At 50.6% G+C, this 27,599-nt stretch overlaps 1 protein-coding gene across 1 annotated transcript in view; it reads left to right on the forward strand.

Moving 5' to 3' along the window:
* The window catches only part of SHANK3 (SH3 and multiple ankyrin repeat domains 3), a 316,192-nt gene that overhangs the window by 68,936 nt on the left and 219,657 nt on the right, over nucleotides 1-27,599 (forward strand). The window contains exons 8-9 of the mRNA XM_068400530.1: nucleotides 333-410; nucleotides 16,061-16,127. Coding sequence (XP_068256631.1) covers nucleotides 333-410; nucleotides 16,061-16,127 — 145 coding nt within the window. The remainder of the gene's footprint in view (nucleotides 1-332; nucleotides 411-16,060; nucleotides 16,128-27,599) is intronic.

Below are 27,599 nucleotides of genomic sequence, written 5' to 3' on the forward strand. Positions count from 1 at the left end.
AACATCATTTAGAAGCGCAGAGCATTCAAACCAAAACTGGTGAAAAGCTTTAGGAAATAGTGACACCTGGGAACATGTGGTGGCCTCTGTGTCCAGAGCTGTGCTCCTCGGCTGATGTTGGGGCACGGCCGTGGTGCCAGTGCCCCAGAGCTGCACTCAGATGGGTGGGCTTGGTCAGCTTGGGGTTGGGAGTGAGCAGTTCGTGGGGGCTGAGCACCCTTCCTTGCCAAAGGAGGCTTTCTGAGCGCAACGGAACCGCGTGGCTTGCTGCTTCGTTGTCACCACTCTGCAGTGCTAATTGGCGTCTTCCCCTTTCCCCCTTGCTTTCACAGGAGAGCTGCGCTCGGGTCCTCCTCTTCCGTGGTGCAAGCAAAGACATTCGCAACTACAACAGCCAGACAGCATTCCAGGTGAGGCAGCGAGCCCCGTCCCTCCCGCAGAGCTCCTCGTGGCCCCCGGCGAGGGCAGCCTCTGCAGGGGGCACACTCTGTGTGTGGGGCACACGTGGGATAAAGCTTACGGGAACAAACCCCTTGGTTCAGGATGTCTGTTCTGACACGGGCTTAATCGCTGGAGCAGGAGGGAGGAAAGCGAACGTGTGGTACCCGTGGAAAAGGCTGTGAAGGTCTCTTACAGGCTGAAAGAGCTTGGCTCGTCTGGTCACGTGTAATGGAGGTGGGAAGGAGAAGTTATTGCTGTCTGTAGAAATGCTGCAGTAAATGTTAGAGAAGGAGCAGAATCCTTAGAAATAAAGGACAGTGTTGCCACAGAAATGACTGCACCTAAACTGCGAGTTAGAAGACCTCTAGCCACAAGAGGAGCGAATCTCAGGAGCATCTTTCTAGTAAATATGCTGGGTAACGCAGGTGGGAGAGGGAAACTTGGTCGTGTTGCAGTGTGACTCCTTCCATAAGTTTGCACATCATGGGAAGTGAGTGCCTGCAGGCTGCAGTCCGTGATGCAGGAGGTCTCTTCCCATCCAAGGTCTGCTTTGCTCTTCTTCTTTAAAGTTTTTGAGCTTGGAAGAGCCGTTCTGTCTGTGCTGTTATCGCAGCACAGTCACTTGCCTGAGGACCTTTCAGAAACGTTGTGACTCAGTGTCCAGCTAATGCTGATCTTCAGGTGTCCCTTGACAGCAGAGTGTGTCTGTCAGCGTCCCACTCACACTAGCTCAGGTAGCTGCGGATGAGCTCACTGATCATTAGCCTTTAGAAACGCTTTTTCTCGCTTCTCCTTCAATATTGTTTATAGCAGCTTCAGGCCGCAGAGTCTCCAGTGTGACCATGACGATGTCATACAGTCCCTGCGAACATCACGCGTGGCCCCTGTGAGAAAGCAGCCTGGTTACAGCCACAGCCGCTCTCGTGGCACACGTGTGGCTGCTGTTGGAGCAGCAGCATGTCCTGGGGGAGGTGGGCAGGGAGCTGCTGGGCAGATGCTCTGCACGTGCTGGAAATCTGCCACGCTGGGTCGTGCTGTGCCAGCGATGCCTCCCGTGGAGAAGGAGTGGGTACATCTGGTGAGCCTCATGTGTCCCGAGGGACTGACGTTACTGAAAAGGCACCAAATCCCCGTGGATCCAGAGGAGGGCGACCAAGTGGTGAAGGGTCTGGAGGGTCTGACCTACAAGGAACGGCTGAGGGAGCTGGGGGTGTTTAGCCTGGAGAAGAGGAGGCTCAGAGGTGACCTTAGTGCAGTCTACAACTACCTGAAGGGAGGTTGTAGCAGGGTGGGAGTTGCCCTCTTCTCCCGGGCAACCAGCGACAGGACAAGAGGACACAGCCTCAAGCTTGGCCAGGGGAGGGTCAGGTTGGCCATGAGGAAGCATTTCTTCTCAGCAAGGGTCATTAGCCATTGGAAGGGGCTGCCCAGGGAGGTGGTGGAGTCCCCATCTCTGGAGGGGTTTAAGAAAAGCCTGGCCATGGCACTTAGTGCCCTGGTCTAGTTGCCATGGTGGTGTCAGGGCAATGGTTGGACTTGATGATCCCAGAGGGCTCTTCCAACCTCATTGATTCTGGGATTCTGTGCCACAAGTGCACCAGGGAGCCGCAGTGCTCCCTGGCCTGGCTGCTCTCTGGCAGCCACAGTGAACCGCTGTGGTTCTTCCCACACCCCCTGCCGCAAGCTGCTGCAGTGGTGCTCTGTGCTGCATGAGGATATTTCATTTGAATTTTAAGTATATTGTAATGCAAATTAAGCATGCTGTCCTAAAACGAGTACGTGGAACTCGTGTGTGTACTGACCGTGATCGTATACAGGAACCGGGCAGCCGCGTGGAGATAATCCCTTGTGAACCACCTGTGTGTATGGTGTGAGGAGCTGACAACGCTTCTGTAGATTCAGGGAATGAATACACAGCTTATAGTCTTGTTTAAAAGTAATTTCTTTATTTAGACTGAGGCCGTGTTGCTTACAAGCTGTGCTACGTGTTGGCTTGGATGCTGGGAGGAGACAGGGCCCTGAAGCTCGGGCTGAGCATCCTTACGGGCGCTCTGGTGGTTTCTCATGCGCAGGAACTTGAGATTGACGCCACGCAATTAACACGCCTGTCAAGTGGTGCTTGTCTGGGGGTAGCTGGGAGTGTCCTTTGTGTGACGAAGTGCGGGTGCCTGTCTGCAGGGCAGGGGAGGCTTGTTCTCCCCCCACGATGGCCCGGGGAGCGCGGGGTGGCTGGCTTCGGCGGGGAGCTCACGCACGTGAGCACGGGTGCCACCGCAGCTTCGCTCCGAGGGCCTGGGGTGACCTTGCTAACCACAGCGAGTGCTGAAGGGTGCCTGACAGCCCTCTTCTTTGTGAACCACCTTAGCTCAGACCTTCCTCCGTCTGCTCCATGTTATCTCCCCCCTTGGGAGGTGGGTCGTGAAAGGGCTTGATGTGGCACAGTCTGGTTCGCTCAGGCTGCTGCTCTCCGGGGAGCTTTGCTCTGGGGATTGGGGATGATCCCATCTGACTGCTCTCAGCTTTAATGTAAAAATATTTATTTCCAGGGACGGGCTTCTTGCAGGAAGCTGCTGCCTCATTTTTTAGATGAGCTGAACTTTTAGAATCAAGAGATGGAGAAAGGGCAATCTTCCTGCTTGGGGCATTTGCAGGACGTGGGGTGGTGTAGCAGGTGGTGGAGGGAGGCAAGTGGCTCCTGCAGAGTTCTTGTGGGTCTTAATGAGGGGAAAACAGTGTTTGTCTCTTCCTTTGTGAAGTAGTGTGACTAATTGGAAGTGTCTGTTCCAGAGAACGAAAACTGTGCTTGGTAATCCAATCAGTTTGTTTATTGGCAAATCCAAACCATAATTTGGTGTTGGTGTAACGCGCTCCCTTCGGTTCCCAGCTTTCAAAGAGGAACTCCCTGACTCCCCGCTTGGGTTGCTTGCTCGAGACTTCAGCGTGTTGTTAACTCACTGTCTGCTGCGAAGTCTGGTCTGCGAGTGGCTGTGGTGGTGGGTGCTGCCGAGTTCCAGCGCGGCAGAGGAGAGCCTAGCCCGTACGAGGGAGCGCAGCAGCTCTGTGGCTGGTGGGAGCTCGCGTGAATACCTCTGTTGCCACGTGGTTTAGTCAGTTCACTGCACACGCCTCCTGTTAATTTGATTGCTACTGTTAATCAGATAGCTTGGTGTCAGTGGCCTGAGATGACTCGAGATACCAGTGAGTAATGTAGAGGGTTTAGAAGTTGTAATCTGCTTGATTATCTTCCCCGAGGCACATCAGCATGCTCGTTGCCTGCGGTGCCATGCCCGGGCTCGCGGGGATGGGTTCCTCCTGCTGCAGAGGGGCCTGACCCCGACTCGGGAGTGTGGTGGGGCAGGAGAGCCGGGAGCAGCCTCACCTCTTTGGGGCTGGTAGCAGGCTTGGGGGAGGAGTGCAAGAGCAGGGGGTTTAGGGTGAGAGTTTTCCCAGAGTTTCTTCCCAGCTTCTGGCATTCTGCATCTCCCTGTTTTCCTGAGCCAGGTTTGTATGGGGCATTGGGGTGTTCCTAGTTCACATCTGTGGTTACGTGGGTGCGAGTCACCTGGTAAGTCACCTTGCTTTCTGCACGCCTTCTTCCAATCCTCCTTTCCCAGCAGTAGGGGAAGATACTTTACCACGCCTTTGATGTGCCGTTTCTGGATGGAGGCTTCTCGTCTGTGTTTTCCACAAATCCAGTTGCTCGGCCAAAGTCAGAGGTGGCTTTTCCCTTGTCTCCTCAGCAACGTTCCTGGTGTCCAGGCTGTGGCCTTCCGGGTTGATCCATCCAAGGCTACAGTGCTGCTGGTGCCTGAGTGCTGCTTATAGGACCAGAATTGTGCCATATAGGAAAGATTTCCCCTAAAGCACAGCTTGGCTGTGTGGTGGAACCATTTGTCAGTATTTGATTTCCATTCTGCTTTGGACCATTTACTTACCCAAGGTGTACACTGGAAAATGCGTGAGCTTGTTACAGATGTAGCTTTTACAGCCAGTAAAGGTGGCTGTGAGGACCTACCAAAATGTGAAGTCAGCACTGGAAGTTTTAATTATCAAGAGATAATACTTCAGTGTTATATATTTGAAAAAAATCCTCGTAATTTTCTTTCATATTGAAAGGTTTGCTTCTGTACGTGAGCAGGTGACTCTGGAGAATCAAGCTGAAACTAAACATCTTTAAACCTACGTCGTGATTTCTCTCCCGTCGAACTTTTATGCCCATGGAGCTGTGGGATCGCTTGTGTTAGCTCATCCCAAACATGTCTAATGTAGGTTGTAGAAGTGCAGACAAGTTTCTTAATGATCAGTAAATGTCAGTTTTGTACAAATGTCTTTGTCCTCATGATACTCGTGGTTGAACTTTTCCATTTATACATATACGGGGTTATCATATGCAGAATATAAAACCAGTTTGCAAGTAGTTGCCTAAAATTTCTTCTGATTTCACTGAAGTTTAACAATCTGAGCTGCTGCTTTTCTGTCAAAAAGTTCTGTCCTTTTGATTGCCACATTTTTGTGATTTTTTTTTTTTTTTCTTCTTCTTTTTCTCCTCACCTCTCCCCAGGCTAAATTCTAAACAGGTTTTTTGTGGTGGTGGGTTTTTTGGGGATTATTTTCATGTTTTTTTGGTAGATAATCATGCTCTGTCTGAAAGCTTTATGCCTGGTGGTTGCAGCCTCCTGAGGCGATCTGCTCCTGCGCTTGTAGCTGTCTGCACTCTCTGAAAGCGTTTTCTGCCATCTAACTGGAGTCTTTTGTATTGAATTTTAAGCCCGTTACTTTTCCGTGGTTATTGAGAACAGATTATTTTTGTCCTCGCTACAGCTGCCGCCTTCCTGCTTTCACAGTCAGATCACCCCTTCCCCACTCGATCTTCTGTTCTCTGGGCTGAACATCCCAGAGCACGCCGGTTTTCCTGCAGAGACCTTGAAAAAGCATAATCTGAGCATTACTATTGATTTACTCTGGATTCTCCCCATATCTTTTGTTTAACTCTGTTCCTAAAAGTAGCCTTCTCCACGCTCCCACAGAGCGGAGGGGTTTCATCACGTGCTAGAGGTGAGGCTGCTAACTGTGAATCCTGGTCTGTTTTCCCTTCCCTGACACAGCGTGACTTCGTTGACTCATTTTCAGCTTGTGATCCTCAATCCTCAGATCTTCAGCAGGGCCGCTGCCTCCTCGCCTGGGTGCGCCTGGTGTCGCAGGCTCGCGGGGACACCCGGGGATGTCTCCTCCTGCGCAGAGGGGCCAGCCCCACGGCTGCTGAGGGGGCTCGGAAAGCCCCCGCGCCTGGAGCACTCCCACCCGGGGGCTTGTTCCCCAGCTCAGCCGTTCTCCTGGTGAAGAGCCTTGCGCTGTGCCCAGACGTTTCCCCCGTTCCCCCGCTGGCTCTTGCTCTTTGTACGTGCCAGAGGAGGGGCTGGCTGCATCCTCTGTAATCCCTGTACATAAACTGTCATTACGTTTGTTGACTAAATCCTCCCCCTGCCTCTTTCTGGAGTTTGCAACAATCGTTTCAATTCTAATCCTCTAATGACTTTGCGTCTCCTTCCAGCTCTCAATTCCTAGCTCTCAATTAGGAATTTAATACGTGTATTCTGCGCTCCGTCATCCAGGCTGCTAATGTAAAAATCGAGTGCTCCTGAACCGGGGGTAGCGTCCTGTGAAAGCCATTCCACATACATTTTTAGTCTGACAGTTAGTCATGAATTAGTTTTCTGATCAGTTTTTCATCACTTGGCAGGAGTTTCAGCTGGATTTAATTTCTGTTGTTTATGGGAATGTCACATAAGGCTGTCAAAATTTTTGCAGAAGACAGCTATATGTATCTTCAGTTTGCTCTTCACAAAGCCTGCCTTCTCCTAGAAGGCGCTTGGATCCCTGAAATGTGGTTTGCTCTTTACAAATTGCTGTTGTCGTTCCTCTCTGTTTATAAACCATCTGCTTTGCCCAGCGTTTTTCTGGACAAGAGTTGAGTTGCCTGGTCTATAGTGCAGCGCTCCTCTCCTTGCGCCGCGCGTTTAAAGCTGATTGTAACTCCCCTTCCTTTCCAGGCACCTGAGATCTGTCAGAGATGATCAGAGTTCACCACCTGAGGTGGCTCCTGGCGGGTTTTTGGCAGTGACTCAGCTCGTGGTCTGCAGATCTCGGGCGCTTTGAAAAGTAAAGGCGATGCATAAATCGGTTGCAGAACCAGGCACGAAGGCCCATAATGCCCCAAATGCTGCGTGTCAGTTTGGTGAGGCCCAACTGACGTGCTGGTTTGGTGACATTTGCTGCACGATTGCTGCTGGTTGTGGGGTAAAAAGCTCCAACAAGCCGAGGGCAGACGCTGGGGCGTTCGTGGTGCTGCAGCTCTCGCGCTCCATCGACCCGCGCTGTCCTGCCGTCCCGCTGCTCTGCTTGTGTCCCGTCTTGTGCCGTGACCCTTCTCAACCTCTTTTGCATCTGCCACGCTCTAATTGGGCCTTATATAACGCTTCGAATGGTTCTCCTTAAACCCTTAAAGATTTACACTTTGATGGTATCTTAACATACCATTTGTATCGGCTTTTGCGTACAATACAAACAGGTTGTTAGATGTGTTTTCTTCAAAGATTTGTATCTTGTTGCTTTAAAATAGACATCGTGGTCTGAACTCTGCAATTTGCAGTCGTGTTGCCCAGGCAACAGCATATTCTCAAACGGAGTGATTTTGTTAAAGAATGTCTTCAGTTAACTGTGATTTTTCTAATTTAAATTAAATTTTAGCTGACAGTGTTTGGATTTCTAACTTATCAATGACATCATATCGTGCGATGTCTTAGAAATTAATAAATTCAGTTCTACGTACGTAGATTATGTGTTCAGTGTAAAGAATACCTGGAAGGAAATGATAAAGCTAGTCGATACTTCACAGTTTAGTTAGCTTAGCTGTAAACTCCTGCCATTGTTCCTCAACATGTGTGAAACGCAGCAGCAACATCTGCTGTGGGACGTGTTTGAAAGACTTAGCCCTGACTAATGCCAAAAATTTTAGCTGATGGGAGAACGTCTATAGCATTGTTTTTATTAATAAGCTCCATATTTTTCTTGTCGTCACTACAACAGTAACCTTGTCCCCCTCCATCTGTTCTCTCCTGTCAGACGCTGGGGTTGGAAGGGTTGGGGGTTTTGGGAAGTGTGTGCAGAGCCTGCTGATTTTGCTTCCCAGCTCTACTATAGTAGAAATTAAAGTCATTTGTGGAGGTGTGGAGTTCCTGTTGGCACTTGGAGTGGTTATTCAACCTGTTAGGTATTAAAAATGCAGCACATCTTCCTCAAGCTTACTGCATTTGCTACCTGAGTGGGAAAACATTTTTTTTTAGCATTTAAAAGTATGTTTGTTAACTTTTAACATTACAATTGCTTAAAGTTTGGGACCTCTGAGAAATCAATTATCTGGGCTTAGGCTCTTTGTTGTCCTTATTGATCGGATAACGTGGCAACTCAGCTTCTTCTAACCTTTCTTGTACTTGAGATTAATTAAGAGCTTGCTCATCGTCCAGATTTTAAAAGTGTGGTTTGCAACAGAAATAACCCATCAGGGATCACCGTGCCTGTTTGCTCCTTTTAGGGTGATGGCATTTCCACAGGCGAGCCTGGCACCTCCGGGTTGGACTGTGGAGCTGAGCCGGGCTCAGCACCTTTTGGGGTGCTCAGGGACTGTCCCCACCGCCCTGCCTGCTTCTCCGGGGACAGAGGAGGTGCTGCCTCTGCAGGGCTCAGCTTTCCTGACGTGCCAAGTGTACAACAAGCCTTGCTTGGGTAGTGGGGACTGCTCTCATTTTTTAATTGTTGTGTCTCTTTAGGCCTGTTAGGAGTTACAGGTAAAGCAACCTCCTCCTCTTCCTCCTGAAGATAAAAATTCATTAACCCTCTGGAGCGCAAACTCAGTCTTATTTCAGGGCTGGAAATACTAATGAGGGGTGCAGGCAAACCCGTCCTCCCAGTCCCGGGACTGGGGCACGGCTCCGTGGGCTCAGCAGGGCTGCAGTCTGCTGCCTCTCTTTGTAAGCTGTTAATCACTCTCGCTGCTAGATGTCATCTTTTAGCTCAGGGTTGCTCTGCCTGATTTAATCATCCTGTTATTAGCTCTTGTGTGTGTTGCAGTAATTGGAAAGCCTTGCAGCTGGACTTCTCTCCCTCCACCTATGCACAGGGGTCACCTCATCTCCGCTGAGAAGCAGAATGGTTTGATCTCCTTTAACTTTCACAATTTAAAGGCTTTTACAGCTACTGGGTCGCTTTTGTGTCCATCACGTGCATCTTCCTCTGTTCCTTTCTTCGTCTTGACCTTGGTTCTAGGAACGACCCAGGACATTTGCACAGTCACACAGAGCTCAGCACTGAATTAATATTTCTAATTGATACTTCTAATTAGCCTTTACAGCTGCAGTTATTATTCTGAGAGCTTATGCTGAAGTTCTTCCCTGCTCTGTGTCTCGTCCTTCTCGGAGAGTTTCACGTCCCGCAGTGGTGTGCTGTGCCCTCGCAGCCGGGCTGCTCTCGGGCTCGGGCTCTGCTGCAGCAGTGACCTGGGATCCCCCCAGACTTTGTGTGCCCTCGGTTTTACCCTCAGCATCGATACCTTAGTCTGGGTGCTCACTGCTAGCACAGAGTAGGTTTGGACCACGGACCTCAGCAATACCGCTGAGTAATGTCCTACTTGAGGATAGCTCTGTGTTAACAAATACATTTTGAGCGAGATAAATTGTATATAACAAATGATATACATGGATATATCCTGGCCTCAGTCTAGATAAACTGTCATGGAAAAAGGTAAATGTGTTGTATCGTACATTTCTGGGCACAAATGTCTTGAGTGGAGGTCATGATACCACATTTTCTAGCTGCTTGGAGTAGGCAATCAGCCCTGGAAATGTTTGCCAAATCTGCTTCAAAACGATCAGCTAAGGAAACCCTACATTCACTCAAAGTACTTTTTTTTTTTTTCCCTCGGTGTTCCTCTGTGCTGAGAAAATCAGAAATTTGTTCTTAGATTTTAATCAATTTTTTGGCAAAGTAAGCGTATGTCTCTGTCCTTCCAGCAGTGGAGTGGTGGGATAATTGGCCACCAACCTTTCTGTGATGCTCTCGTAAGATTTAAGGGGAGCAAACCCACTTCTCTTGGTCTTTCCTCAGTGGTTGAGGTTTCCAAGTGCCTTTTCCAACTTGCTGCTTTCAATTTGTGTTCCTCCTTCCTAAAGACCTTTGTCCCAAAACTGGAGACACCAGTCCAGGTGGGTCCTCACCATCTTGTTGATACCTCCTAGAATTACATTTGTCTTTATGCAATGTCACTATGTTCTGGACATAGCCTCAAGCTTCACCAGGGGAGGTTCAGGTTGGCCATTAGGAAGCATTTCTTCTCAGCAAGGGTCATTAGGCATTGGAAGGGGCTGCCCAGGGAGGTGGTGGAGTCACCATCTGTGGAGGGGTTTAAGAGAAGCCTGGACATGGCACTTAGTGCCCTGGTCTAGTTGCCATGGTGGTGTCAGGGCAATGGTTGGACTCGATGATCCCAGAGGGCTCTTCCAACCTTGTTGATTCTGTGGGTTACCTCTGTTACCACACGTTGTTTTCTGCTTTACGACGCCTGGCTGGTTATTCTCCACCTTGTATTTATGCTCTTGATTTCTCCATTCTGAACGTAGCAGTTTGTACTAGACCTCACTGGATCTCAGCTCTCTGATTTCCGACATCGTTGCTTCTGTCAGCCAGGCTCATAAACGTGTCAATCAAACCCTATGTATTACGCTTTTTTCTTTTAACAAGATTTACTTTCCCGAAACTAGGGAAATTATTGGTAAAACGAGAATAAAATCTAATTAGAGTCTCTGATGTCAAAAGTGGCATAAGGTATGCGGGAGGAAATAATTCAGAAAAGCATTCTAAATGCTAAATATGCATCAGTGTTCTTAATGTCCCTGCACGGCCTCTGGGAGGATTTTACAACACAACCGAGGTGGTGTGAGTACAGGTGAGGCTTCTTGTGCTGTATTGCTTATAAAATACTGTGATACTTTTGGAAAGGTTTTGAACAGCGAGAAAGCTGATCGGGTGAGAAAAAGGTGCAGTAATGAGTGAAAAAGTAGGAGTATAAACCCAGATATGGGCAACGAAAGGAATTGTGAAGCAAAGAGAAGGGAAGAGGCATCTATAACCATAACTGAAAAGATGAAGACAAGTTCTGGCTTCTTGGTAGAAAAAGAACCAGGGAAGAAATCAGAGAGAAAGAGGAAAGGGAGAAGAAGGGGAGTTCATTTTTAACAAATGGTGCTTTTTTTTTTTTTAATGAAATGAGGGAAAAGAGAGAGCACGCTTTAGTCCTAGCAGTGCTTCCACGCTAATCTAGAATTTAGCCCTTTCTTGGATAGAATAAAACGTTTTTTATTATAAGGGATAGGCCCGGGGTGTCTCAGGTTGATGCTTTTGGTAATTTTAATGTTTAAAAGCACTGATGGTCTTCCTGTTCCCCGGAATTTCTCTAATTTTCCAAGACCCAGCATTTTCATGGATATGGAAAGCTCCTTTACTCATTTTTTCGAGCCTTTCTGTAACTTCCTAGGACTCGCCTGTTTGAATATTGATGATTTTCAGCAAGCGCTGCCTGCCGGCCCCCTGTTACAGCTGGGAGGTTTCCGCTCCTCACGCCCCACCGTTTCGGAGGACGCGCTCCCCCGTTCCTGCCTCCCTGCCCCTTCCGCGCTGCTGTCTGCGCCCGTGTCAGCTGTGCCCGAGGTGCACCCAGGACAGACCTGTGGCTTTTCTTCTTTGTGATAGATTTCTAATGTTCTCTCCTGGTAGATTACTGGTTTATTTAGATTCTCTTATCAATCATAATACACTTGAACTCTGGGCTTCCCGTTGCTGGAATATAAGATTGCAGACCATGAGATGACCATCTGGCCAGGAATGATTTTCTGTCATCGTGTAACAGGCTGGAAGCTGTTTTTTCGCTCACAGAGCGAGTGTGGAGTGGGAAGTGCCCCAGCCTTGCTGCCCTGCCCGGGACGCGCGTCCCCCTCCCACGTGCCGCTCTGTGGCCATCCGGAGGTACGTGCCTGTGCGCTGCTTACCAAGGAGCAGCTTTCATTTGCCTGAGGAACATCTATTTTTTTAATTTACCTGCTCTCTCGAGGCTTTCTTATCCTCCTTTGATTTGATTTGTTTTCTCTCTCTTTTCATTTGAAGCTTGTCTTGTAAGAATTGATCAGGTTTCGGGCCTCCTGGCTCCCTCCCACTCCTCCTCCAGTCTTCAGTGTGAGACTGATCTAATTCTGCGTCAGATGCCATCTCAGCTTCCATTATCCAGATGATGTTGCTGACTTGAGATCTTCCCTGACCTGCAGCAGTCGCCCTCCAGTTACGGAGGTTACACAGAAGTCTCTGCTTTGCACAGGCAGCCCTGCATTTCCCCATCCTTCAGGCTGAGCCTGGTAGCTCTCAGAAGGTCTGTCAGACCCATCCCTAATTCTGGTGGTAAGGACTGATCTGGACAGAGACCTACATGCTGTCCAGTCCCTTGAGAGCATCCTTCAGTGCTGGCTGGACCAGTGACCAGACTGATCAACTCTTCCTTAAGTGGACCAGCCTGTCTTTTCTGTCCTGTTCTGCCTCCTCTAGATAGCACCATCCATCATTACTCCATCTGGACAAGGCAAGCAAGAAATACCCTCACTGATGCGTCTCCCCCATCCTGTGTCTGAGGTACTCTTTTTTTTCCCAGGCACTGACCACCCATGGACCTCGCATTCAGCTCCCTGTGACAAGTAACCATGACTTGGTTTCTTAAGGCAAGCTTTGTGGCACTGGGAGGTTTCCATGCAGATGCCATCATGGCTCTGGACAAATCTGTCATTCTTCCCATGAAGAATCTTTTCCTGCACTTTAAGGAGATGCCACCAAGCCACCTTTGCTCTCTGCAGGAAGCTGAAGGTCACTTCCAGAGCCCTTCTGCAGCACAACAGATTCATGGAAATTGTGACCTCCAGGACGTAGCACTTGTCAGCCTGCACGGCTGCCCAGCACACCGCTGCCGGGGCCTGCAAGTGTCATAGCAGGGTGTAGGGGAGGTGACACCCCCATGCCAAGGCTGTGGTGGTGCTCGTGCCAGTACTTCTTGGGTAACACACCACTGTTCTCCTTATAGGCTGTACTGATGGTTATCAGCCCTGCTGGCAACGTCAGGCCTGAGAGAGGTGAGATTCCCTCCTCAGAGTCTGGAGGTCACGTTTCTCCTCCTCGTCCAGCTCCAAGGCTTCCTGAACATAATGGCTCCAAGGTGCCGCCTTAAGGTTTGTTCTTGCTTCCCAGAAACAGAGTTCAGAATGCCCTACTCCCCTTGTTGGAGGACATCACAGCATCATCTGCCTCTCTTTAGGATAGTGTTGTGATGCATCTCATTAGGAGAATCATCTTATTTTCCTGCTGGCTCCGTGTGCCTCATCTGAAAATACTGAGAAAGTTCCCTGGACATTTTTTTTCTCATACATGTTTACCTGTACCCACTGTCTGATGCAGATCATTAGCAGATACTCCTTGCAGCTTGGTGTCAGAGTGTTAGTCTAGCGGCCTGGCTAAAGTTCCTCTTCTAAACCAAGGGCTCAGTGCGTGGTCCATAGGAAAAAATAAATATTAATTTGCTGTGTAGACCACGGACTGCGAGTTGGGTGTTTCCAGAAGTACTGGAAGACGTACACGCTGCATGGCTGGTTTGCAGGCACAGAGGGTGTTTGAGATGCGTTTGTGTAGCTCTCGCACAGGAGGTCTGTCTGCTGCCTCCAGGAAGTGTTGGGTCTACAGCGTAGTCATGCAGTGCCCGACCCCAGTGACACCCCGTGACAGCATCAGACGAGCTGCGTCTGTGCCACGTCATGGCAGCACACATTGCTGTGAACGTGTCTCGAGCTTCTGCTCGTGTGGCAGCGCAGATGGAGCTGCCGTATGTGAGCAGTAGGATTGACCTAGTAGGACTGCCAGATTTCTGGAAATCTAGAACAAATATAGAACATGCTGGAAGTCTGCCTGGCCAAGTGGAGGTAGACAACTTTGAAAACAAAGTCCACACGTATAGCGGTGCTACCTGAGTAAATAAAGTGTGATGATTAAGAATCATTCTGCTCTCTGTTATCTGGGATAATGGAGAGGTAGAAAATCATCACCAATGGAAAGCCTCAATAACAAGAGAAGTCTTGGGTAAAGCGATACAAAAATAGTTCACAAGAGTCTGGCGTGTTGACAGATGCGTCTCAGGGTTTGAGGAGAGCTGAGTAGCTTGGATGTGTTACGACACTAAATTGGCTGCCGGCGCCCTACCTAATAAGCCCTTTTACATCCCTCTTCCACAGAAGGGCTGCCCCGTTCTTGCCCAGCAGCATTGCTGAGGAGTGCTTCCTTCTCGCCCCATCATCTCCTAGAGCCACTGCTGCTGCATCTCACCCGCCTCCCTCGGGGCTCTGCTCCTGCCTTTGCACCCACAGCCATCACTGCTCCTGGTGCCTCCTGCACACGTAGGGTGGTAACAATGGAGTTCTCGACTCCTCTAGTTGTACCAGTCTGCAGCTGAGCGATACCTCTGAGGGCATGGTGTGCTTCAGTACGGAGCAAACAACGTGGAGGTTGGTCTGATTCAGAAAGAGCCTTTCACCTCTCAAGCTGGAGGTTCCAGCGCCTGGGGGTACGAACCTTTTCAGGTGTGAAAATACATGAACATACCAGCGTTTTCAGGTCATTTGCCCTCCTGTACAAGAGCTTTCTTTGCCTGCTCAAAGCCTGTGACCTTCGGGAGAGCTGACCTTATAAATGTGTATGTGTGTATAAGGAGAGACAGAGAAGGGTCACAATTTGAAGCAAGCTTGGGGGAAAACAGAGATTCTTCCTCAGTTTTCTCTGCTGCTGTGGCCTGATTTCCCGAGCGCAGAAGGAAGGTTTCCATTCTTCCAGCCATCACTGCTCCCAGCTCCAGCTGAGGAGGTGGAGCACGAATTCTGGGCCTCAGAAAATGAAAAAAAAATCACATAAACATTGTTGAGCTGAGGATAGTAAGACTATTTCTGCTGATAAAGGATCATAGTAGAGAGGTGTGCGTGCTGTACTGAGTCACCAAGTTAAATATATCCCTTCGTCACAAGTTAGTGGTAAAATGCAAATGAACCTCGTATTTCTGAAAGCTGTTCTCGTGGGAGGGCAGGGAAGCGTTTAACAGCTGGAGCTGCCAGAATTGCTCTTGACTTTGTCAGTGTCGGGGAGGGTTTGGTTTTTGCTGCCTGCCTGGTAAAATACGTTTATCTCAAACACCAACCTGAACTGAACAAGGAGAGGGCGGGGGGGTGTGATGGTCCTCCTGTGGACAAGCAAGACCTGCAGCGGTGTCTCAGCCTGTTCTCACGGTGCTCTGAGCAGCAGCACTTTGTTTTCATCCAGAATCAACTTGATCCAGCTGCTCCCGATTCCAAAATCGGGTGTAGGTGAGGCTGAGTGAAGGCACCATCCCAGGAGGCTCAGCAGTGACTGGGCGTGCTGGGAGCAGTGGGAAGGGCAGAGGTGCTGCGGTTCGTGGGGGCATCCAACGCAGGACTCCTCCAGCTCAGTCCAGAGCAGCTCTTCCAGTTTAATTTCCTGAGGACCAGTGATGGATTTGCTGGAGTCCTGCCCCTCTCACTGTCGTTCTTTCCCATGTTAATACTTTTGGACCTTGTTCTGAGATGGTTGGGTCGATCTGCCTTAGTAGCTGTGATGCTGGTTCGGGGTTTTTTCCCAAATATGTAGGAAATCAGCAAAGAGTTCAAGTGATGTCGCTGGTCTATTGGTGAAGTTTTGCTTCAGGAGAGTAGTACTTCAGTCTCTTCCCTCTTAGGTGTGTTACCCCTCCTTTGTGTGGGGTGCTGCAGTTCCACGGGACGTGAGCACCTGCAGAAGCAGTTCCTGGGCTGAGCCAGACCAGTTTTGTCCCTATGTTTTGCTGGCAGCCCCGCGTTCAGCTTCCCCTCTTTCCTTGTTCCTTTGAGTTCTTCAAGATTCTTCCTGTGGAGAGAAACCACGGGATGGGTGGTGGGCAAAGAAATATTTAATGTTGGTCTAAAATCCTGTGGCTTTACTGGGGCAGGCTGCTGCTGCAGCTCTCTGAGCGAGGTGGTTCCTCGGCCAGCCAGCCTGGAGCGAGCACGAGTTGGTCCTGTGGAGCGTTCAGGTGAGGCGTGCAGGGAGCTCGGCCGCTGGTCAGTCACCTTCCATCAGGTAACTTGGATTCACCAAAAAGCTTCGGGCTGGAGAACATCTTGTCAGTACCTGCAAGACCTCAGATTAATTCCTAGCTGGTGTTAGGTGTATCACCACCAGGCTGAGGAGAGGGGGACGGCTCTCTCCGAGCTGCTCGCCACCCTCTCGTTGCACGAGCCATCGACATACGCTGTCCCCGCGGTGCTGAGGGCGTCTGTTCGCCGTGGGGTTACTGACGGGGTGAGCTGAGGCAGAACAATCGCTGGCTCTGATCCCCCAGGAGAGCAGCTGTGGTTAGTCCGTACGGTGTGATCTGTGCAAGCAAGCGCGGCGTCGGTGCTGCTCAGAGCCGCTCAACTGTCTCCCCTCCCTCTCTTTGCAGGTGGCCATCATTGCAGGAAATTTTGAATTGGCTGAAATCATCAAAACCCACAAAGAGTCCGATGTTGGTGAGTTTGATCTTTCTTCTTCCCCCTTTTCTCCCTCTTTAACCTTGCTGTAGAGGCCAGGGCTGTGGCAGTGGGGGTCTGTTAACTGGTGGTTCCCTGCAGTGGTCGGTGGAAGCTGCAGCTTGCAGCTCGTTTTGGGTCCTGGGAGTGGCAGGACGGATCTGCTTTCCTCCTGGGCCATCAGTAGCCACTTTGTTTATTCAGTTTATTCAGTGTTTGCTCGTGACTGCTGAGGTTGCCAAGCTAAAGAATTAGCCAAACCATTAGCCTGGAGTAGCTCTGAAAAGCTCTTCTGTAAAATCCCTCCCCTTTTTCTCCCTCCTGGCATCCTGGAGGCCGTTTCATACTAGAGATCCTCTCCTGCTAAGGCCATTAACTGGGCTCAGTGCAAGAAGGAGACCACCTCTGTCTTAGCGGTGATGATGGTTATGGAGCTGCCCCACACTGAGGCGAAGCAGCAGCCGTTCTGGTTGTACTTGCTTCCTTATGGAGGAATATTTTTGGATTTTCTGGTCAGCGTTCTTCCTTGCGGCATCTCTTCTGTCCTCTGTGGTGTAGATGTTATCATGTGATACATTATAAGCCATGCAGAACTGAGTTTTAGGTCAGATATGAAATCAACACTTGTTGAGTTTTCTTGAATTATTCTGAGAAGCTTGTTGGTCCGGAGCTCTCTAGAACAGTGGAGGAGGCAGTGTGAAGAGTTAATTCTCAGTGTGTGTGTGCGCCTCCAGAGAAGGTGCAGAGTCACCAGGTCAACATCTGAAAAAAAACTTGTGGAGTTTGAAACAGCCAGCAAGCGTTGGGCTTGGTTCTTGGAAGCGGCTGTAATCTAGAAACCTGGGCCCCAAGACATCCTTTATCCCTTCTTTTCTCAGCTGAATATCACTGATAGTTACAAACAGCTGCTGAGGATTTGTGGGAAGATAAGAGTCAGAAAGCACATGGGGAAAAGCCTGAAAATACCTTATAACTGTGTCAGTGAACAGCGCTCGCAAGAAACCCTCCCTGTTAGTTCGAGGGGAAGGGGACTGTCTGTGCCGTGAGAGGGGTTTTGGACTAGCTGACCTCCAAAGGTCCCTCCCAGCCTAAATCCTTCTATGAGTGAATCTGGATCTGTGGTTGACTGGCTCAATTATTTTTATTGAGAGAGTGTAAGGAAAAGGGGCACGAAAACATGTCAGGTAGAATGAATCGTTCATGCTTTAGATCTGGCTGTTTATGTAAAATAGGTCAGGTAACAGTTGCAAACTAATCACAGGCGAACCAGCAGGTCCAGATGGCACCCACCCGGGGTCAGGGAGCTGGCAGCTGAACCTCCCGAGCAGGAGAAATTGTGTTTTGAAGTTCATTAAGAGCTGAGAGGTGCGAGTGACGGGAGGAGAGCAGAGTGAGTTGGAGTGAGGAAGGGGCAGTGCTCGGGCTGGCCTTTTCTCTGACCGTTCTGGAAACCAAGAATCTGGTGGCAAAGGGCAGCGTTGTCAGTGACGGCTCTTGGAGGACTCTTCTTCCCAACGTCAGGCTGCACTTGTCTGGCTGTGAGACAAGAGTGGGTGGCCCCACCATCGGACATATCAGAGAGGACCTGCCGTGTTACGGCCGTGGAAGGAAGGAGGGATGGTCAGCAGCAGCTCTCGCTCTGTAAATCTGGGCGCGTCCACTGAGATAAAATCCTTGTGACCAGTTCCCCAGTTAAGGTGGTTTATTTGAGCAACAGATACAGATCCTTTCAGATTGCTGGTGATGAACACACTGTCTGCAAAGCACACTTAGGTACCAAGGTACATGTATATGTTGCAGGATGACTATATAGCGCTACTGATATGATCACAAATACCAGCTTGATCTCCAAGTTTCCTGAGGAAGCACCTGGTATAACCAAGTGTACGAGTCTCACCCAAAGGCATCCCTATGGGTGGGGAAGAGAGGTTCAGCCCGGCGACCAACCCCAAAGTCCGCAGTGATGTCTCCCTGACTTCTCAGGGATGGTATCTTCCCCCTCTTGCCTCTTTCTTAAGGATTTTTTATACTATTTTCCTATGTTTAGGTGGAGCTTGAGGGACTCCAATCATACAGACCTTTATTATTGATTGGTGGAAAATTCTCTTGCTTTGATTTAAAGGTATAGGCTAAAAAAAAATCAGTGAGCATGCTGAGGGGTAGAGGGAGGCGGGTAGCTTTTGGGATGGAGGTGTGTTTTGGTGTTATCATGAGCAAAGTTCATCCACAGGACAGGATTTTGCCACCCTTGCTGGCTCAGTGGCCAGTGTTCTGGGTGGAACGGGGTATAATTTCGGCTACAAGGTACCGTGGAGTTCTCGTACCTGCCTCGTTACCAGAGCTTGGCCACAGTTATCTCCACACAGTTCCACCCTCCGTTCTCTCAGCACGCCAAGCTCCCTTGGTGCGTGAACATCTGAGAACGCAGGCCAGGTTGCGTGGGGAACTGTTACGGTACGTGCCGGCCGTGTCCCACCCTAGATGCTTTCTTAGTTCTGTAAAATGTGGATATAACTTCACTCCCAATAAGTGTGCCTCCAGTAGTTCCAGTAAGTTGCCCCTGGTAGTCACTCCACACAGCCACCAGCACTGGGGTCAAAGAAGATCAGAGTGGAAGGCTGCAAATCTGGGGAGGGAGAACATGTTCTTATAAGTAGGAAACATTTGTGGAGACTCTGGGATTGGGCTGTTCCATCATTTCTGGTTTTTTTCCTTATTCTCATGTTTTGTGGATCTGCAGGCAGAGAATGCCATGGATGGTCTTCCCTTTCCTTCTGCTGAATATAATCAGGTCATGATTCATGGTCACTAAGCAACCACCAACTTCAAGTCAAAGGAATTAATTCATTATCAGTCATAACGAGGCCCAAACCAGTTACCCCAGATTGCGTGGAGAACGATGGTCTGCAGCTCTATAGATCACCAGCATTTGTTTGCCAAACTGAAGTTCACCATAACGATGTTTTCCTTACGTGTACAGGCAGGGGTGGGGAGTAACTCTTCCCTCAGTGACCCCACGTGGTCCCTGCTTTTGGGATGTGTTAGTCTCTGGGCCCACGTCTGCTCGAGATCCTACAGCCCTGGCGTACCGTTAGCTCTGGATGGGCAGCGTGGCTGAAAGGTCCTTCCTCTCTCCTGCTGCTTTGGGGTGGTTTTTTTTCAAGGTATTTAAGCATATGAAGACAGATTGGACATAGCAAAGGTCAGAAAATGACCTAGTCACCGAACTCCTCGTTAGGTGTCCATCCCAGGTGGAAAGACAATAAGCAGTGCATATAGAGATGTATGTGGCCCCGTTCCCTAGTCCCTTCTCTATGAGCTAACACCAAGATATTAGCTTAGAGCGTGATATGTTAGGAAGATTACATGGACTTTGGGTGCTGAATTGTCAGTTGTTGCTGAGAAATCTCAGCTTTATGATGTTTTAGAGCTCAGACCAAAGAACAAGTTATTTCTCATTAATGAGGGTGTCCTGGAGCCAGCCCAACATCAGTGCCTCCTTGTCCTTCAGGTGCCCTCCTTACCTGAAGCCCGTCCCTGGTATGTTGATGCGCTGATGGAACAATAAATTTTTAAGACCAGAGTGACCAGTATGGTCATCTTGTGACAAAACCAGTAACGCTTGCACAAGTCTGTGCAAACTTTTGGATAAGAACTCCTTCCCAGTATGCAAGTATGACTGTGACTCTGACTGTCACCTTGGCAAACCATGAATAGCTTCTGTTTCATTATTTTCTTAATATAGATCAGGTTGACCAGCTTCTGAACCATTGCATGGCTTTATTTTCAACACTTGCTGGTTTTGAACATTATTTTTAGAAACGTGGGCTGAATTTAGAGGCATTTTTCCATAACAACCTTATGGATGAAGAGACAATGCTGCCTTTCTCAGGGGTTGATATATCTGTTGGTTGTGTTAGCTCTTCTGCTCGCTGCGTTGGGCTTGGAGCCTGTCCTCAGGGGGTTTGTGTCAGGACTCAGGGGCTTGTTTCAGTCTCACTGCTTTGGAAGGAACAGTCCTATGTTGTACAACCTCTATTCTTGTTTCCCAGGTGCTTCATCTTGCATCAGGCTGTGATGAAGCGTGTTAAGATGATCCTGTCTTAACAAAAGCCCGAGATTTCATTGTGTTGATACCCTTTCTTGTACGTCATAGAATCACAGACTGGTTTGGGTTGGAAGGGACCTTAAAGCCCATCCAGTTCCACCCCCCTGCCATGGGCAAGGACACCTTCCACCAGACCAGGTTGCTCCCAGCCCCATCCAACCTGCCCTTGAACACTGCCAGGGAGGGGGCAGCCACAGCTTCTCTGGGCAACCTGGGCCAGTGTTTTACCACCTTCATCATAAAAAATTCCTTACTTATGTCCCATCTAAACCTACCGACTTTCACCAGTGACATTTGACCAACGTCATTGCACCAGTCATTGCATCACCTGTACTTTTATTGCCAGTGATCTCTATTTTTTTCTAAGTCATTGATAAAGACAAAAATATAAATACTCCTGTACCAAGAACTGGCTGACTGGATAATACTGGAAATATTCCCCGCTGTTGTTCCCCATTAACTCATTATCGTGTCTGCTAAAATGTGCTCTGGTAGCTTGTCTGGTCGTAGCAGGTGATCAGAGCATCACAGGGTCAACAGTTTCACCCAAGCTTATGATGTCAGCAGTTATTTTTGTCGGTGAGACTTGAGCTCTTAAAGCCATCCTGGCTGATATAAATTAAATTCTCATTCCTTTTTATTAATTGCTAAGTGTCCTGTTGCAGTTTTTCCAGGCTTCTCCTAGGAACGGTAGGAAGTCAAGCTCTGTACGGTTATCGGAACCATCCCACTGACCATTTCAAAGCTGCCCCCCCATCTCTGGAGCCTTTGAAGGAGGGTTATAAATATAGGCCAGCGCCTCAGCGAGCTGTGCTGCAAATCCTTTTGAACTTTGCTGCAGAAGCTTTCGACCTGCTAATTTGAATGTACATAACTGAACAAGCGTCGGTTACTGCTGTCTGTGCAATTGTGGGGGAAGTTTTAAACGCTCCATTTTGGTCCCAGGTGCATTTTTCTGCCATACAGAGGTATGCATAGGAATTATTTTCAAAGACAGATCAGAAATATGCGATAGATTTTTCAGATTTTCTGTTATCATCGTTGTTAATTTACTTGTGTGCCGCCTGTAACAGGTCTGAGCAGTGGTTAGGGTTTCCTCTGGGAGGGATTAGCAATGGCCTGGTAGTCCAAGCAGGACCCTCGGTGTGCTGAGTGTAACGAGGTGAAAAAGAGGAATGAAAAATGTACCAAACTCTTGCAAGGAAAAATTTCCAGTGTTGAGATCACAGAATCAGCCAACCAGGTTGGAAGAGCCCTCTGGGCTCATCGAGTCCAACCATTGCCCTGACACCACCATGGCAACTAGACCAGGGCACTAAGTGCCATGTCCAGGCTTTTCTTAAACCCCTCCAGAGATGGTGACTCCACCACCTCCCTGGGCAGCCCCTTCCAATGGCTAATGACCCTTGCTGAGAAGAAATGCTTCCTCACGTCCAACCTGACCCTCCCCTGGCCAAGCTTGAGGCTGTGTCCTCTTGTCCTAGCGCTGGTTGCCTGGGAGAAGAGGCCGACTCCCACCCGCTACACCCTCCCTTCAGGTAGTTGTAGACTGCACTAAGGTCCCCTCTGAGCCTCCTCTTCTCCAGGCTGAACACCCCCAGCTCTCAGAGATGCATCAGGCTGATGGATTTTATCTGAAGAGAAAGGCTGAAGATCTCATATCAGAGTACTGCTCACAGGTGAATTGCCAGCACATCTGAGAATCGCTCGTGGGGAAAACTGGCAAGTTTAATTAACGTGTATTTTTAGCAGTTTCAATTTAAGTTTTACAAACACAGAGTAGGGTCCGTTTCCAGCTGTGAAGGGCTGGTGCTGAGCGGGACGGGCGAGCGCCCTGCGCCCCGCTGGAGCAGTGAGGAGGGGGTGGCTCCACGGGGCTGCAGCATCAGGGGTGGGAAGGCTGGGACCCGAGAGGCAAATGGAGATGGTTGGAGAAATGGTTGGAGGGTGACTTTTTTTATTAATTAAAAAAGTGTAATGAGGCTGTAATTCCTTTCAGTGGAGTGCTTCTCAGTACTGAGGTAAATTACCAGCTCCCTCTTTGGAGAGAGGTTCTGGTCTGCCTCATCAGCTCATCCTTCTCCTTTAGTTTTCATTCCTAGAAAAAACGTACCTGGAAGGTCCCTTGGAGTGGCCTCTCCTGCCTGGGAGAAGCCTGGGCATAACCCGCCGCGTGAGGGGGGAAGCTGTGCGCCTTCTCCAGTTTGCTTTGTAATTTTCCACTATTAAAATGTAAATGGGGCCTCTCAGCCTGGAACTGTGCAGACGTTTGCACTCCGTGTGCTTTTGCTCTTTTACATGAATATTTAATGTTGAGCCAGCAAATCTAAATAACCCCCGAGTGTTGATTACACTCTGGTTCATCAGGCTGCAGCTCGGGGCGGGTTGGAGCGTGGCCCGGTGCCAGCGCAGCCCCTGGGGCCGGGGCTCCCCGGGGAGCCCTGCCTGCGTCCCGTGTCCCGCTCCCAGCGGCGTTTCCCAGTCGGGGCCGCGCGTTTCCCATTCCGGGGGGCAGAAAGCGGCCGCGGGAGCGTCGGAGGAACGGGGCTGGCTGGGGCACGGCGGAGCTGCTGCGAGCAGCGCTGTCATGGTAACTGAAGCGATTCATTTTGCTGCGAGAAACCCAGTAAACACACTTTGATTAAACTCTTGAGCAGGTGCGGAAAAGAGTCTTCAAAGCTGATTGTATGAACTGCGCAAAGTTTTTTTTTTCTTTATTGCTCTCCCTTCCTTCCCCCTGGGAGAGTGGATTTGAGGGGTGTGGAGGAGAAACCTCCATCAGAACTGGCTGGCGGGCAGCAGCCTGGACCCGTCCTGTCCCTGGCACCGGCTGGATGGGGTTCAGGCTCGGCGGTTTAGTGTTGTTGTTACCAGGTTCAGGCAGGCTGGGGAGCAGGGCGAAGCTGGCCGTAGGGAAAACACGCAGGAGCAAGGAGGACCAGTGGACCAGCACCTCCTGTGCTTCCTCCTGCGCTTCCCTGGCGCCAGGATAGGGCTCAGCTCCCGGCCCAAGGCGGGTGTTATCCACTGCTCCTCCTTGCTCCTGTGTGTTTTCCTGCCCCTTATGTTCTCATGGCTTTGGTTTTCACCAACCCAGAAGAAAACTACTCTTGCGTGGTTGCTCATTTGGTTTTATTTTGCTGCGTGTGCTTTCCAGGAGGCTGACGAGTTGGGCTGGCAGGCTGGTCTGGGGGCTGGCACCCGGGGGGACTGGGGGGTGCCTCTGCCTTCTGGCGTTGGGAGGCTGTTGGATGAGGCACATCTCGTGCCCTGCAGCAGATCCCCAGGCTGCCGGGAGCCCTCTCCAGCCCTCCCTTTCAGCTGCCTTCTCTCTGGCGAGGAGCGTGGTTTCAGTCCTTCGTCCTGCTGTGGCGGTGGCTGGCAGGGGATGGAGCAGGGTCCCGTCTCAGTGACAAGCTGGGGCTTGCGCAGAGGATGCGACGGGGAGAGCGGCATGAAGGAAACCTTCCTCAACATACTTCTGAAGAGGACTGAGCGCTCTGTAAAGCTGAGGGTGACCTAATTTTTGGCTGAACGAAGCCACTCTGCTGTGCTGGAGGAGGTTGGTGCTCAGAGCCAGAGCCAGTGGAGCAGGCGGGACCATGGCATCCTCGCCGGCACGGTGCCGGAGCCGAGCGCTGGCCGTCCCGCGGGACAGCGCAGGCAGAGGGAGGCTCCTCCGGCGTTTTTAAGATGTTCCTGGGATTGTTGCACGTTCTGGAGATCTGGCTGTAGCTACACAAGTGTGACTTGGCTGTTGTGCGCGCGTGGCTGGTCCGTGCTGGTCCCTGCTGGGGAGCCGGCCCTCTGAAGCACTGCTCAGACCCAGGAGCTGTGGGTAGTTCAGCGTTCCCAGCCTGGCAGGAGGCTCTCGCCTCTCACTCGTCCCCCTCAGAACAGCAGAGAGTTTCCCCAAGACTTTTGCCTTTGAGCACACGGTACTCCCCCAAGGAGAGGAGCAAGCAGCAAGTCACACGTCAGGGTGGTTGGTGCCTCGGTACCTCTTCTAGGAAAGGCCAATTTAAAACCAGCAGTAAGAGGATGCCGAGAGGGCTCCAGTGCTGAGCCAGGCTCTGCTGTCAGCGTGGCCTGCACTGTCCTTGGGCCACATCGCTGCCCCGGGCGTGTGGTGCCTCGATTTTCTGCCTGCTGCAGCCCCCAGCCGTGTTCCTGGTGCGTTTGTGGTCCTTGTGGCCATGCCAAGTGCTGACCTCCTGCACCCATAGCACGCTTCAACATCAGACTGCCCCCACCCATTCCCCCTGTGCTTCAGGATCTGTCTCACGGCTTTGCCCCAAGGCCCGTGGGTCTCTCTCCTGTCTTTTTTGCCCTCTGGCTGGGGCACAGACAATCTTCTCTTCCGCATTTCTGCCATGTGCAGCAGATTTTGTCTCCCTTGATGTCTCCATCTTGTTGTGGATCAAGGCTGAGAACATGGTTGTGTCTCTCCAAATACATCTAATTCCTGTTGTGAGAGCAGACCCAGGCTTGTCCGATGGTTGGACTCGATGATCCCAGAGGTCTCTTCCAACCTCAGTGATTCTGTGACTGTGTGTCTGCATGGCAGAGCTTCCAGACTGGCTGGACCTCAGCCTGTGTTTAGATGAGGGCTTTGGAGCAGCTCTGGAGCGTCGTGGGAGCGCGGTCCTGCATGGCTCACGTGGGTGGGAGCTGTATTCCTCCAACTGCCCTCCTCCTGGGAAGCTGCCTGGATGTCTTCTCATCAGCGTTCCCAGTGAAAGCCAGGCTTTCCCGGGCACGTACTGGCATTTCCAGGTCTCTGCCCTCTGTGCAGAACCGTCTGATCCTGGTCCAGTTGCCTTTCTGGCTGCACAGCGGCCCTTAACGGGTCCCGAGGCAGTGCAGGTGCCCGAAGCTGAGCACCGACGTGGGGGCAGGCGAGGTTTCCATCACCTGTACCTCCGCTCTGAGGCTCCGCAGGGCTTTGCTGAGTGCCCCTGAGCTCTCCAGAGTAGACACCCTGGGTCCTGGGCTGCACTGCTTGGGGCAGGAGACACCGGAGCGCGTTGGGATACCTGAGAGCCCGGGGAGCTTTGCAATCCAAACGTGTGTCAGCTGAAAGTCTGTGCTCCTGTGACAGCACTGGAAAGCAGGTTTTTTCACTCATTTTTGGGACTTGTCACTCCCTGGCCTGTAAATCCCACTTTGGCGATGAAACGGGCTGTCTGAATCCCACCTCGCGTGCGGTTACTGTGCGCTGGGGCCGCATTAAAATCACACAGGTGGTGCAGGGACGCCCTGGCTTTCAGGAGACTGCCCTGAAGCTGTGATGCTGTCCTCTTCACGTGCTGCTGGGATTAAATACTTGGGAAACTTTGGCTTTACAGCTTGTTAGTGACCTGGATACCTTCTCGTTTACTCCTGTAAGTGCTGCGTGATGTTGTGCTTCAGGGACTCTGATATTTGATGTTGCGATGGATGGTGAGCAGCAGAGCGGTCCTGGGCTGCTCTCTCCAGCCGCTCTGCTCTTCCTCCTGAGGCGACCCTGAGACAGAGGTTGTGTTTTCCTTTGTTTTTAAGGTGGGTGCTATAATTTTGCGGTTAGGAGGGAGCACTTTGAATATATGAGATGATAACCACTCTTGCGTGGAGTGTGGAAATGGGGGACCAGGAGATTTATTTGACAGGCTAAATCGAAGCACTTGCCCTGACCTGTGTCAAGAATTATAAAGTACCTTCCCTCATAGCAGTGAGCCCTTGAGCGCCCTGTTTGTGTCTCATTGCCCGATCGTTGTGTTGCTGTGAATGTCTCATCGAACCGTGCTGATCTCCCCCTCTGAACCTGACCCTGACCCCTTCGACACCTCCCTGGTGTGCTCGTTGCAGTGGGGAGAGCAGGGACGGGCTGGGACAGCCTGGCTGCTTTTCAGCTAAGCTGGGACAGCCAGGAGCAGAGGAGATCTAGCCCAGACCAAAAGGATCACCTGCCTGGTTGCTTCTTTCTTCCCTTGCAAGATAAATCTCTGGGGTTTTTTGTTTTCTCTTTCTATTTTCCTTTTCTTCTGTCCACTGGGTACAAGCAGCTCGCCAATAGGGTTATTGTACAGTAAGTTTGCATGTCATCAGTTCAATATACAGTTATGATTTTTTTTCCTAAGCCATTAATTTGAAGAAACTAATAATTAATTTAGAAAACACCCTAAAGCAAACCTGGGCCAACTCCTGCTGTCCAACGTTTTCATCGTTGCACTCTTGGTTTTTCCGTTTCTTTCTTGGTTTGGTGTCGGGTCCAACGATGCTGAGCCCAGTCACGCACAGGAGAGCGAAGAACCGGCCCAGTGCCTCAACACGGCTCTGGCTGCAGTGCTGGTGCTCTGGGTGGCCCTTTTTGCCTCCTGGTAGCCATGGACGTGCACGTGGGTGCGCGGCGTGGGCGCTGCCTGAGCCGCTGGTGCGGGGCGCGGGTGGCACTGGTCACCTCCAAAGGGCTGACTGCTGCTCCTGGCGTCTCCCAGGACGTGGGGAAGAGTGGTCCAGGCAGATTTTTCTAGATCTTGAATTTTTTCTTGCTGAATATTTCCCGTTTGCCAAAATCCTCATAGAGCGTAGGTCCAAACTTGACATCTCTCTGGCTGTGGCATTGCCTACCGACGGAGCACCGCTGGGTCCACCTCTCTGGGGCATCGCTGTTCCCCAGCTTACCCGTGACAGGCCCAGACTGACTCTGCTCTGGCAGAATGGTGCTGGGCTTGGGTTTGGTGGGTGCTACGAGCTCACGGGCCTTCTCTGGTTACACTCGGTGTCACCTGTGGCGTTGGTCCCTGGAAGCACCCGTGGATGTGCTCGCTTGACCAGCGCATGCCTTGGCCTTTGGGAAGGTGTTCAGGCACTGACCGAGGGACCTCATCACTGGGCAGCGTTCGGCACTTCCACTAAAAGTAACTCTCGACTTGTTTCCCAGAGCCACGCTTAAAGTTACTGACGTGGCTTGGTTTGAAAGAGCTCTTTGAGTCTAGCGAGGAACTTCCTTGTGTTCCCAACTGCCTATTTCCAATTTCTAATAATTTTCAGATCTGTCAGCACGACACACATCCATTTAGTATTTGCTGCTCTGATTTTTTTAAAGTGCTTTTCTATGAGAAGCGTAGTACAAAATTAAATGTCTCCTGGAGATCTGTCAGCCTGGATGACGCCTGGACTTGGGTGGGCAGTCCTGTCCTGTTCAGCATTGCCTGTGGGGTGGTTGCAGTTGTCCCTGACGCCTTCCTCGCAGCGTGCTGTGGTGGTAGGACGGGCTGTCCCTCAGCCTCCCGCGGGCTGCGCTCCTGCAAACAAAGGCAAGTGTAGAGTCCTGCACCTTGGGAGGAATAACCCCCTGCACTGGTACAGGTTGGGGGCTGATC

The sequence above is a fragment of the Nyctibius grandis genome, chromosome 5 (assembly GCF_013368605.1).
Source record: "Nyctibius grandis isolate bNycGra1 chromosome 5, bNycGra1.pri, whole genome shotgun sequence".
NCBI classification, from domain to species: Eukaryota; Metazoa; Chordata; class Aves; order Nyctibiiformes; family Nyctibiidae; genus Nyctibius; species Nyctibius grandis.